General features: G+C 48.5%; 1 protein-coding gene across 1 annotated transcript in view; it reads right to left on the bottom strand.

Moving 5' to 3' along the window:
- Nucleotides 1–74, bottom strand: part of LOC308152512 (GMP reductase 1-like) — a gene marked incomplete at both ends in the record, with an annotated part of 34,897 nt that extends 34,823 nt beyond the window's left edge. The window contains one exon of the mRNA XM_080525509.1: nucleotides 1–74. This exon is cut by the window's left edge and continues 13 nt beyond it. Within this exon, the coding sequence (XP_080381635.1) occupies nucleotides 1–74 (74 nt within the window).
- Between the last annotated feature and the right edge of the window lie 14,093 nt (nucleotides 75–14,167).

Genomic DNA, 14,167 nt, shown 5'->3' on the forward strand with positions numbered 1-14,167 from the left:
TTCAGGCTGCTCCTCTTGGGCCTGAAGAGAACGTCTTTAAAGTCCAGTTTCAGGTCTGAGTCCACGCGCGGCATGGCTGGGCTGCTGCTACCGCTAACGCTGCTAATGCTGCTAACACTGCTGCTGCTGCTGCTGCTGCTGCTGCTGGGAGACCACCACCACGCTCTGCTGCCTCTCCTCTGGAACACTGAGGTAGGGGTGGAGGCTGAGGCTGGGGAGGCTGGGGAGGCTGGGGAGGAGGAGGCGGCTCCTCTGATGCAGGCTGCTGTGGTCACCGCCCGTCCCGAGCTCCGCCACCCACCCAACCCGACCCTCCGGGCACCCAGCGTATTTACGGCTGGCGGGGGGCCGTCCTACTCGAGACCCCCATGGCTTTATTTGGCGTTTTGGCCCTGGACCTCCCCCCTTTCTTTCCTTTCCCCCCCTCCGTCTCTCTCTCTCTCTCTCTCTCTCTCTCTCTCTCTCTCTATCTCGCTCCCTCTCTATCTCTCTCCCCCCTGTCTCTCTCTCTCCCTCTCTCCCTCTCTCCCACTCTCCCTCTCTCCCTCTCTCCCTCTCTCCCTCTCTCCTTCTCCCCTCCCTCTCCCTCGGTGGATTGGCAGCAGCAGCGGTGGCAGGTCGCCGTCCCGGCAGCTGACACACATCTCGGAAACACACACCCGCACACACACATACACACACACACACACACACAGTCAGTCAGGCAGGCAGGCATGCACACACACAGACACACAGACCCACACAGGCAAGGACGCACGCACGAAGGCTGGCAGGCAGACACACACACACACACACAGGCGCAGCCACTGCAGTGGGGCTCAGCACTGCAGCACTGTAGAGCACAACTGCTGTCCAATAGGGATCCTGCTGCCTCTGCTGCTACTGGACACACTGATATCAACACCCTCCTAGGGAGGGAGGGAGGGGGGAGGGAGGGAGGGAGGGGACGGGTGAGGGAGGGAGGGGGGGAGGGAGGGAGGGGGGGGGGGAGGGAGGGGGGGAGAGAGGGAGGGAGGGAGGGGGAGGAGGGAGGGGGGGAGGGAGGGAGGGAGGGAGGGAGGGAGGGGGGGAGGGAGGGAGGGGGGGAGAGGCATAGAGAAATAAGAGAAGGGGACACAAAATGATAGAAGGAAGGAGTGGTGAAAGGGAGATGTAGAACTGAGGATGGATGTGTATCGAGTCTCATAATACAAGACAATACAGGACGTTCAGGACGTTTCTCAAATATGGATACTATTTCCACCCCCCGCCCCCAACCGGAGCACCCCATTTCACACCCCATTAAATTCACTCCCACCGACCCCCCCGACCATCCCCCACCTCCCATTTGAAGACCAAAATAAAATGTTGTATTCTAATATTCATGCTGTCAATAGCCTGTTGTATCTGTAAATATAACACACTCTGGCCAGGTTGTGGAATAATTAATGTAGTTATTCATTGAATGTCTAATATTTCTTTGGGGGTAAAATGCCTCACTATCTGCTAAAACTTTACTCCCCCCTGAAATCTGAAATCTCTGGCGCCCCCCTTTGGGAACCACTGTAGTAGAACCTCATCACGGTCCTCATCACTCTCAAATGGAACCACGTCTGAAAGGCAACATAGCAACATAGCAACACCATGAGGCTATTCCACTAACGTTGATTAGTATATCGGCGATTAAAATAAATCAGGCGATCAGGCAACTCGGGATTGGAATTCAAGCCTCAGGTGATTCCTCGAACGAGGATCAGGCTTGTGTCATGAGTGTTCACAGAACACCGGCTTAGAAACCCTCGATATGGGTGCGTGCACGCAGACATAAAGAGCCCCGAAGAGTCAAACTGTCGAAATGAAGATTGATCTTTATGAAGACGACAAATAAGATGTAAAATAGTGTAATACTGCCGCAATTAACAAGGCGAGGGAAATGGTTTGGCAAGAAATTGCTGACCGATTAAATGCGTAGGTCATACTAGCCCCAGTTATTGTTATATGTTCATATTTTAATAAATACATATTTACTACTGTGGTGATATCAGCAGCAGGATACAAACCATCATATCTTTAACCAGTCCCTGTCCCAGGCCACCGTCCCACCCTGCCTGAAAACCTCAACTATCATCCCAGTCCCGAAGAAAAGCACGGTGAGCTGCCTAAACGACTACCGCCCGGTGGCACTCACACCAATCATCATGAAGTGCTTCGAGAAACTAGTCCGGGCCCACATACTCACACGCCTCCCGCCCAACCTGGATCCATACCAGTTCGCCTACAGAGCCCACAGGTCCACAGAGGACGCCATCGCGACGACTCTCCACGCCACTCTATCCCACCTGGAGAGGGGAAACAGCTACGCGAGACTGCACTTCGTGGACTTCAGCTCCGCCTTCAACACCATCCTTCCAGACAGGCTAGTGACCAAACTACTAGACCTGGGTCTATCACACTCTATATGTGCGTGGATCAAGGACTTCCTGACCGACCGCCCCCAGAGGGTGCGGGTGGCCCCCCACACCTCCACAGCCCTCAGCCTCAGCACTGGGTCCCCCCAGGGCTGCGTGCTAAGCCCCATCCTCTACAACCTCTACACCCACGACTTCACCCCCGTCCACCCCAGCAACTACATCGTAAAGTTTGCAGACGACACCACCGTGGTGGGATGTATCTCGGGGGGGGACGAGGCGGCGTACAGGGATGAGGTAGAGCAACTGAGCAAGCTGTGCAAGGTTAACAACCTGCTGCTGAACAAGTCAAAGACCCAGGAATTCATCGTAGACTTCAGGAGGAAAAAGTCCGAGATCCAGCCCCTGCTCATCGACGGAGAGAGCGTGGAGAGAGTCTCAACCCTCCGATTCCTGGGACATCACATGCGGGATGACCTGACCTGGAAGGACAACACAAAAGGCACCATCAACAGCGGCTATACACCCTGAGATGCCTCAGGAAAGAACACAACAAGCAGGAGATACTGGTGGCCTTCTACCGCGGCGCAGTGGAGAGCATCCTCACCTACGGCATCTGCAACTGGTTCTACAGCTGCACAACAGCGGAGAGAAATGCGCTACAGAGAGTCGTGAGAACAGCACAGAAGATCACCGGCGCCCCCCTCCCCTCTCTGGAAGAGCTGTACAACACACGCTGTCTCAGGAAGGCCTCCAAGATCTCCAGGGACCCGACCCACCCTGGGCACGTACACTTTATCAGGCTGCCCTCGAAAAGGAGGTACAGGACCCCGGCCGCTAAGACAAACAGACTGAAGAACTGCTTCTACCACAGGGCCGTCCAGGCCCTGAACACAGCAAAGACCTAAGTTCTGGGCCCTGAACAGTCTGGACGGATTGTATGGCAGCTGCTGGACTGAAAAAATCAGGTGTAGTGCTGAGGCACAAACATGTACATTTCAAGCCTGCAAACTGTGACACTTTAAATAACGTGAAAAAATACTATTGTGCAATATGACAAGCCTAGTTGACTATCTGTGCAGTATAGTACAGTGGATTGTGTACATAGCCTTTATTTATATAAACCAGCTCCTTACCTTCTTGTGATTTTATTCTTTTTCTAAAAGTTTTTATTTTTTTTCCTTTCCTAACACCAGGGGAGCCACCCCTCCTAAATTTCGTTGTTTGGTACCTGTACTGTAGCAATGACAATAAAGTCCATTCATTCATTCATTCATTCATTGTCACGATGGCCTAGTGGTATTGACTGCTGCCATAGTATTTATTCGTCATTTTAAGACGGTGGTTCAAATCCCTCTTCAGACACACTTTTTATTGCATTTCGTTGTCTGAATCTAATCTAAAATCTCATCTAAAAAAGTATATAGGCTATAAAATGATGGTGCAGGCTAATTTACAAGAACTGACACGATTACAATGGTGTTTGAAGCCTTTCTGAGTAAATTATGTTCTTCTAACTACTGGACCCTGGATTTGGCATAGATTATTTTTTCTTATGATTACTGATGGATAGATGATTCACTTAGACATATGATATATGTAAATCGATTTGCATGAAGGCTTCGGTTAAATGTAAAAAGTTAAATCAAGTCCCGAACCGGCAGCCTTCGGAACTCTAGCTGGCTGCCTTAACCCCTGCGCCAGCCACAACGCTGTAATGATGGCAATGCAAGATGATAAACATATCTATTTTATTTTATTCTTTACACTTTTTAATTTATTTATCTATCGATCTATATATCTATCACACTTTCAAAATATCAAGTTATCTATCACACAATCAAAATATCTATCTATCTATCGATCACACTTTCAAAATATCAAATTATCTATCTATCACACAGTCAAACTATCTATCGATCTATCTCGTGTTTCCGCCTGTGAGCCTTTTTTGACGCACGCATTACCTAAACCAGCCTGTAAGTCTGCTCGGGACCAGAATTACTCAGAAGGATTGGTTGCATTGCAACCAAGCAGCGAATTATTGGCCCCAGGTGAGACAGCAGAGACGAAACCAAAACAGGTGTAATACTCGTGTTGTCCACAAGATGTCACAATCGCTTAACGTAACCAGCTCTCTGCCTGCCGACTACCTCAGGGTGGACGTTGAGATGTGCTTGAGTTCGGTCGAGTGGCCAACATTACCCCCACCCACCACCCCTCTCCATAAAACTGTGATAACCTCAAATGAAGTACTAAACTGATATGATTGACTTGTTCTAAGGGTTGATTGCCGTCTAGACTCTAGACTATCCTTCACCACTATAACCTCACATGATAAGGTGATAAAGATGCTGTATAAGTCAATCATTCAATCAGTCAGACAGTCAGTTGTGTCCTACGCAAGAGGGTGATAACCAATGACCTACAGAATACAGAATGTACACGATAAAAACCAGTGTCAGCATGCCTTGGTTGCGACTACAGGTGTGTGTGTGTGTGTGTGTGTGTGTGTGTGTGTGTGTGTGTGTGTGTGTGTGCGTGTGTCTGTGCATGCGTGCGCGTGTTGCGTGCGTGCGCGCGTGTGCGTGTGTGTGTGTGTGTGTGCTCGTAATAACTGCTCTCTGTCTTTATGACATGGAACAGTGGATGTAGGTGAAAGGTCAAAGGACTATAAAGATGGTACAATACGTTTTCTGCAGGAGCAAAGGTGTGTGCGACTGACCTTGCCGGAGACCCGGCGTCTTTGCATAAGAACCCAGAAGATAAACAACCTTATTGGCTTCAGCTCAGTAGGTTAACACACGTTTTATGATGCCTAGGAGAATCCACCGGTTCAAACTCTGTCTGTACCATTCAAACCAGCTAGTCTCCTCTTGTACAGGCTGAGAGAGAGAGAGAGAGAGAGAGAGAGAGAGAGAGAGGGGGAGAGGGAGAGGGAGAGAGAGAGGGGGGGGAGAGAGGGAGAGGAGGAGAGAGAGAGGGAGGGGAAGAGAGAGAGGGAGAGGGAGAGAGAGGGAGAGGGAAAGAGAGAGAGGGAGAGGGAGAGAGAGAGGGAGAAGGAGAGAGAGAGAGGGAGAGAGAGGGAGAGAGAGAGAGGGGGAGAGAGAGAGGGAGAGAGAGAGAGAGAGAGAGAGGGAGAGAGAGACAGAGAGAGAGGGAGAGGGAGAGAGAGACAGAGAGAGAGACAGAGAGAGAGGGAGAAAGAGAGAGGGAGAGAGAGGGAGAGGGAGAGCGGGGGGGGAGAGAGAGAGGGAGAGAGAGGGAGAGAGGGAGAAAGAGAGAGGGAGAGAGAGGGAGGGAGAGAGAGGGAGAGAGAGACAGAGAGAGAGGGAGGGAGAGATAGGGAGAGAGAGAGACAGAAGGAGAGAGAGAGAGAGAGATAGGGAGAGAGAGAGAGGGAGAGAGAGGAAGAGAGAGAGAAAGGGAGAGAGAGATAGGGAGATAGAGACAGAGGGAGAGAGAGAGAGAAAGAGATAGGGAGAGAGAGAGAGGGAGAGAGAGAGAGAGATAGGGAGATAGAGACAGAGTGAGAGAGAGAGGGGCGAGAAAAAACCACACGGTTTGAATTCTGTGAGAACATTTTGTACCCAAAGCGAAGCGTTGTTCTCCTGGAGCTTCCTCTGTCAGAGCCGGGCTCAACCTCCTCCTCTGTCACGGACTGATGATGTCACAGGGAGGGAGGGGGGTCTGAAACTCCAAACCCTGTTCAAATGCAATAGAAAACCATCCATGCTCCCTTCCTCCTTGTCAACAACTGATCTAGACAGTTTGGATCAGCCAGAGACAATTTTCCACTGCCTCGCTTTCCCCAGTACAGTTGGCAGATCTGCTGTTTCTTTTCCTGAGGAGCGAGAGGAGGTTTCATGAGTATACGAACAGGGCTGTTGATACAGAAATTAAAGGAATATACACTCACCCAACACTTGATTAGGAACACCTGTACATTTGTCAACAGTCCAAGCTGGTGGAGGTGGTGTAATGGTGGAGGTGGTGTAATGGTGTGGGGAATGTTTTCTTGGCACTCTTTGGGCCTGTTAATACCAATCAGTCATTGCTCGAATGCCACAAACTATTTGAGTATTGTTGCTGACCGTGTGCATCCCTTCATGGACACAATATACCCATCTTCCTTCTACCGCGGCGCAGTGGAGAGCATCCTCACCTACGGCATCTGCAACTGGTTCTCCAGCTGCACAACAGCGGAGAGAAATGCGCTACAGAGTCGTGAGAACAGCACAGAAGATCACCGGCGCCCCCCTCCCCTCTCTGGAAGAGCTGTACAACACACGCTGTCTCAGGAAGGCCTCCAAGATCTCCAGGGACCCGACCCACCCTGGGTACGTACACTTTACCAGGCTGCCCTCGAAAAGGCGGTTCAGGACCCTGGCCGCAAGGACAAACAGACTGAAGAACAGCTTCTACCACAGGGCCGTCCAGGCCCTGAACACAGCAAAGACCTAAGTTCTGGGCCCTGGACAGTCTGGACGGATTGATGGCAGCTGCTGGCCTGAAAAAAAATCAGGTGTAGTGCTGAGGCACAAACATGTACATTTCAAGCCTGCAAACTGTGACACTTTAAACAAATGTGAAATAATACTATTGTGCAATATGACAACCCTAGTCGTCTATCTGTACAGTATAGTACAGTGGATTGTGTACATAGCCTTTATTTATGTAAACCAGCTCCTTCCCTTCTTGTGATTTTTTAAAAAGTTTTTTTTTTTTTTCCCTTTCCTAACACCAGGGGAGCCACCCCTCCTAAATTTCGTTGTTTGGTACCTGTACTGTAGCAATGACAATAAAGTCCATTCATCTTCTAACGGCTGCTTCCAGCATGATAACGCACCATGTCACAAAGCAAAAGACGTCTCAAACTGGTTTCGTGAACATGATGAGTTCAGTTCTTCAGTGGCCTTCCCAGTCACTGGATCTGAATCCAACAGAACACCTTTGGGATGTGGTAGAAGAGATTCACAGCTTGAAAGTGCACCTGAAAAATCTACAGGAATTGTGTGATGCAATCATGTCATCATGGATCAGAATCTCAAAGGAATGTTTCCAACATCTTGTGGAATCAATGCCACGAAGAATTGAGGCTGTTTTGAGAGCAAAGGGAGGCCCTACCCAGTATTAGTATAGTGTTAATAAAGGGAGGCCCTACCCAGTATTAGTATAGTGTTCCTAATAAAGGGAGACCCTACCCAGTATTAGTATAGTGTTAATAAAGGGAGGCCCTACCCAGTATTAGTATAGTGTTAATAAAGGGAGGCCCTACCCAGTATTAGTATAGTGTTAATAAAGGGAGGCCCTACCCAGTATTAGTATAGTGTTCCTAATAAAGGGAGACCCTACCCAGTATTAGTATAGTGTTCCTAATAAAGGGAGACCCTACCCAGTATTAGTATAGTGTTAATAAAGGGAGGCCCTACCCAGTATTAGTATAGTGTTAATAAAGGGAGGCCCTACCCAGTATTAGTATAGTGTTAATAAAGGGAGGCCCTACCCAGTATTAGTATAGTGTTAATAAAGGGAGGCCCTACCCAGTATTAGTATAGTGTTAATAAAGGGAGGCCCTACCCAGTATTAGTATAGTGTTCCTAATAAAGGGAGACCCTACCCAGTATTAGTATAGTGTTCCTAATAAAGGGAGGCCCTACCCAGTATTAGTGTAGTGTTCCTAATAAAGGGAAGCCCTACCCAGTATTAGTAGTGTAAATAAAGGGAGGCCCTACCCAGTATTAGTATAGTGTTAATAAAGGGAGACCCTACCCAGTAGTAGTATAGTGTTAATAAAGGGAGGCCCTACCCAGTATTAGTATAGTGTTAATAAAGGGAGACCCTACCCAGTATTAGTATAGTGTTAATAAAGGGAGGCCCTACCCAGTATTAGTATAGTGTTCCTAATAAAGGGAGGTCCTACCCAGTATTAGTATAGTGTTAATAAAGGGAGGCCCTACCCAGTATTAGTATAGTGTTAATAAATGGAGGCCCTACCCAGTATTAGTATAGTGTTCCTAATAAAGGGATCCTACCCAGTATTAGTATAGTGTTCCTAATAAAGGGAGGTCCTACCCAGTATTAGTATAGTGTTCCTAATAAAGGGAGGCCCTACCCAGTATTAGTATAGTGTTAATAAAGGGAGGCCCTACCCAGTATTAGTATAGTGTTAATAAAGGGAAGCCCTACCCAGTATTAGTATAGTGTTAATAAAGGGAGGCCCTACCCAGTATTAGTATAGTGTTCCTAATAAAGGGAGGCCCTACCCAGTATTAGTATAGTGTTCCTAATAAAGGGAGGCCCTACCCAGTATTAGTATAGTGTTAATAAATGGAGGCCCTACCCAGTATTAGTATAGTGTTCCTAATAAAGGGAGGTCCTACCCAGTATTAGTATAGTGTTAATAAAGGGAGGTCCTACCCAGTATTAGTATAGTGTTAATAAAGGGAGACCCTACCCAGTATTAGTATAGTGTTAATAAAGGGAGGTCCTACCCAGTATTAGTATAGTGTTAATAAAGGGAGGTCCTACCCAGTATTAGTATAGTGTTCCTAATAAAGGGAAGCCCTACCCAGTATTAGTATAGTGTTAATAAAGGGAGACCCTACCCAGTATTAGTATAGTGTTCCTAATAAAGGGAGACCCTACCCAGTATTAGTATAGTGTTAATAAAGGGAGACCCTACCCAGTATTAGTATAGTGTTCCTAATAAAGGGAAACCCTACCCAGTGTTAGTATAGTGTTCCTAATAAAGCATTCAGTGAGTGTAACTCTGTTATCATGTGTATTATAATTCTGTCATTTCTCTAGCAATAGTGTATTTACATAAAGTAAAAGTGTTTCCTTCAACTATGTATAGAGTTGTCCTTTGCTCCATCTCCCAACAGGTCTCAGAGCAGGGCATGATGGGACACGGGGAGGAATGTTCTGAACCTGTTGACTTCCATACTTGTGTTCTTCCATCATGGCTCCCGTGCCAGGCCCTAGGACTTTTGTTGTGCCGAGCAGAGTTTTTGATTGACGGGTGGTAGCTTGCGCTAAATTGACGTCGAAAGTGTGGCGCCCTCTAGTGGTTGTGGCCCTAAACAACCACAGACTGTTTATGCTAGCGACCAGCTCTGGCTCCTCTGGCTCCCCTGCCCCCCCCCTCACGCACGCTAAGGCCCCTTTATCAACTGTTAGGAACACGATTCCTCTCCTCCTCTCCTCCCTCTCTCCTTCGTTCTCCACTCGCTTCCACCTCAAAACACAAGGAGGAGAAGATCTAGGATGTTCAAGTGGAGGACCAAAGAGAGGAGGAGAGGAGGAGAGGAGGAGAGTTGAAAAAATTAGGAATGACATATGTTGGCAGAACCAAGGGGATAGCTGGGGGAGGTAGAACACCAGGGGAGGCTGGTGGAGGTAGAACACCAGGGGAGGCTGGGGGAGGTAGAACACCAGGGGAGGCTGGGGGAGGTAGAAGACCAGGGGAGGCTAGGGGAGGTAGAACACCAGGGGAGGCTGGGGGAGGGAGAACACCAGGGGAGACTGGGGGAGGTAGAACACCAGGGGAGGCTGGTGGAGGTAGAACACCATGGGAGGCTGGGGGAGGTAGAAGACCAGGGGAGGCTGGGGGAGGTAGAACACCAGGGGAGGCTGGTGGAGGTAGAACACCATGGGAGGCTGGGGGAGGTAGAAGACCAGGGGAGGCTAGGGGAGATAGAACACCAGGGGAGGCTGGGGGAGGTAGAACACCAGGGGAGGCTGGGGGAGGTAGAACACCAGGGGAGGCTGGGGGAGGTAGAACACCAGGGGAGGCTGGGGGAGGTAGAACATCAGGGGAGGCTGGGGGAGGTAGAACACCAGGGAAGGCTGGTGGAGGTAGAACACCAGGGGAGGCTGGGGGAGGTAGAACACCAGGGGAGGCTGGGGGAGGTAGAACACCAGGGGAGGCTGGTGGAGGTAGAACACCAGGGGAGGCTGGGGGAGGTAGAACACCAGGGGAGGCTGGGGGAGGTAGAACACCAGGGGAGGCTGGGGGAGGTAGAACATCAGGGGAGGCTGGGGGAGGTAGAACACCAGGGGAGGCTGGGGGAGGTAGAACACCAGGGGAGGCTGGGGGAGGTAGAACACCAGGGGAGGCTGGGGGAGGTAGAACACCAGGGGAGGCTGGTGGAGGTAGAAGACCAGGGGAGGCTGGGGGAGGTAGAACACCAGGGGAGGCTGGGGGAGGTAGAACACCAGGGGAGGCTGGGGGAGGTAGAACACCAGGGGAGGCTGGTGGAGGTAGAACACCAGGGGAGGCTGGGGGAGGTAGAACACCAGGGGAGGCTGGTGGAGGTAGAACACCAGGGGAGGCTGGTGGAGGTAGAACACCTGGGGAGGCTGGGGGAGGTAGAACACCAGGGGAGGCTGGGGGAGGTAGAACACCAGGGGAGGCTGGGGGAGGTAGAACACCAGGGGAGGCTGGGGGAGGTAGAAGACCAGGGGAGGCTAGGGGAGGTAGAACACCAGGGGAGGCTGGGGGAAGTAGAAGACCAGGGGAGGCTGGTGGAGGTAGACATCGGAGGACAGGGCTGTATGTAAGGCATGGAGCTATAACCTGAAGTAACCCCGGCGATGGCAAAAACCCACCAATGAAAACCATTCTTTCTTTTAGACATCAGTCATGACTTATTGTCAACGACTTTGACAAGTGTGTAAGTATGCTCAAGGCTTGCACTTGGTGCCATGGTACCACAGGTGTAGCTGGGCTGTTGACTGTACTAGGAAGTGTTTTGTGTTTGATATAATGACCTCTGACCTCCTGGTTCATCTGACCTCCTGGTGTTTGACAAAGGGGACTTTGATACCCAACAGACAGGGAAGGATCCCTATGGAACGGCAGTGGACATTATAACACACACACACACACACACACACATGCATGCATACGCAAACACACACACACACACACAGTTACACGTACACGTACACACACACACACACACGTAGACGCACACATGCACACACATGCATGCATGCACACACACACACACAGTTACACATACACGTACACACACACACGTAGACGCACACACACACACACACACACACATGCATACACACACAGTTACAGTTACACGTACACACACACACACACACACACACACACACACACACACACACACACACTTGTTTGATTCTATTTCTGTTATGTTATCGTTGTGTGTTGACAGTTCTTCTTGGTTATGTGTTTTTGTGATGCTCAGGCTCATGTTGATCTTAATAAATCAAATCAAATCAAATCACACACACACACAGTGGGAGAAAGAGAGTGAGAGTGAGAACGAAGTGACCAAGCTGGCTGGGATAAGAGCGATAATGATATTGATAATGATATTGATAAGGTCAACATGGATAACGAGGCCTTGATTCATCGTCAGCGACTCACAACGACCTTTCCTCTGTTCTCTCCCTGGTCATGACATGCCCGCCCCCCCCGATTACACAACCAGGGGGCTTACATAACCGCAGGCCATGTGTATACGTTGTGTATACGTTGTGTGCGTGGTTGAGACTGATGAATAGGCGTGTGTTGTTCCTTCCACTCTCACAGGGAGATTAACAGTCTTAGTGACACGTTACACAATCCTAATATTTTGGCTAATTATGTTTTCTCCTCCCATTCGCACTGCACATAAGCGATAATACCGTAAGTGTGTTTGTTTTTCCCTGTGCTGTCTGAGATATGGCTGAAGCATGGGGCCTGTGTGTGTGTGTGTGTGTTGTTGACTGTACTTGTATGATCAGGGCAAGGATAAAGAGGAGAAAACACTGAGTGAATGAGTGGCCTACTTCTGCTGACTAGATTTACATGCATCTGGGTTACTGCCTGTGGCTACTCAGGCTGCACGCGCGCACACACACACACACACACACCATGAGAAAAGGCAGAGGGAACGCCTGATATTGATCGTAACAATCACACACACACTCTCTCACACACACATTCTATTTTTTCAATAGAATAAAGTAGTATTAAAGTATTGCTTTTCCTGCAAACGTTGCAGCTCAAAGTGCTCCGGAGAATCATTATATAATCATCATTTAATTATTTAGTCATTTAAAGGCAATATTAAAAAGATGGGTTTTTAGTCTTGACTTGAACATATGTGCTGAGGTTGCATCCCTAATGTAAACTGGCAGTGAGACACAATTTAGGTGCATAAAATGAGAATGCAGCCTCACCAAATCTCTTCTTTTGTACGTGTGGTACACAGAGAAAACCAGCGTCAGAATGACACCTCTAGATGATCCATTGATTGATTGTTGACAAGACATGACAATCAATAACCTCCATCTAGACGTCCATAAGCATTACATTCAATATTTTTTGGCATTTAGCAGACGCCTTATTCCAAAGAGACTAACAAGTACATTTGACTGAAGTGAATCATCTATCCATCAGTCTTAGGCCTGGACTACACGTACATGGATATTTTTTTAAGCTGATATTTTCGTCCTCGTTTATGAAAAGAAAAATATCTCTGTCCATACGAAGAGCCAAAACTGAACACGATCGCCCCTAAAGCGAAGAACATCATTCTGGGCATGCGCAGTCAGTTGTAATCAAACGGCGGCAGTGACTCAAAACGTAAACAGACCAAACTCTTTGAAACAGACAGAAAAGAAAATTACAAATCAAAGTTTGGGTGAGTGAAAACGCTGTGTTCGTATGGTTGAGAGGCCCAATTGTACAAACAAAATATCCATATACATGTAGTCCAGCCAGGCCTTAGTAGGAAAAAGTAATCTATGCTCAACCCAAGGGCTAGTGTGGACCGTGGTGCTAGCGTTGTTATCATCACAGCACAGCACAGCTGGGCAGCATGGTGGAGACACTGGGGTTTGAACCAGGGACCTCTGGCATGGATGACCCACACATGAACCACTATACCAGGAGAACACCAGGGGGCTTAGAGGTGGCAGGCAGGGCTACTCAGGGTTAAACCCCCCCTCCCGCTACAAAAGCTGATCAATACCTGAAAGCCTGTCTTCTGGTGGAACTGATCCATGTGCGAGTTTTACGACTAGGAGCCGAGAGCATGAGAGCATGCTTGGGATGGCTTTTCTGACACCAAAGGTTTTCTGAAGACGGATGGAGCGGGTCCTTATCTCACACATCTCCATTATTCATCTATTATCCTTTGTACTTTCCTCATGTGAAATGTGTCTGGTTGAAAAAGGTGAAAGGGTCGCCAAGGCAACCGCAGGTCACCGAGGGTGAAAGGTGAACCTGGAACAGCGTGACAAGAGACACGGTACACACACATAGGTTTTTTTTTTAAAAACAACAACTTTATTAATACTTTTTCTTGTTCAAAGCAAATATATATAAAAAAAGATCAAGTTATTTGAGTTTCTACATTTGACAGGAGCGTAGTACATTGTTTCAGAAAACAGAAACACATCCTACTTGTACAAAGTTGATCCGTCCGTTCCCCCTGCGAGTGACAGAGCTGAGTCAGCAAGAAAGAAAGACAAATATTCCTCTTCGTCATCATCGTCGTCGTGATCATATTTTTTTTCAAACAAAGTCTGTGCAAAGAAAGGATGCAGGGAAGCCAAACCCACTGTGTTGCTACGGTTAAGGCCAAACCCCTAGAGAGGATAATACACTTGGGAAACTTCCTCTGTAAAGTGACAGTGTGGGGAGGAAAAACATCTGAAATCAGGTTGTTTTTTGTTTCTAAATCTTATTTTCTCTTCTTCCACCGCCCCCCCCAAAATAAAAAAAATAAAAAAACTCCCCCCAAAAA

The sequence above is a fragment of the Nansenia antarctica genome (genome assembly GCF_963989245.1).
Source record: "Nansenia antarctica genome assembly, chromosome: 3".
Taxonomy (NCBI): Eukaryota; Metazoa; Chordata; class Actinopteri; order Argentiniformes; family Microstomatidae; genus Nansenia; species Nansenia antarctica.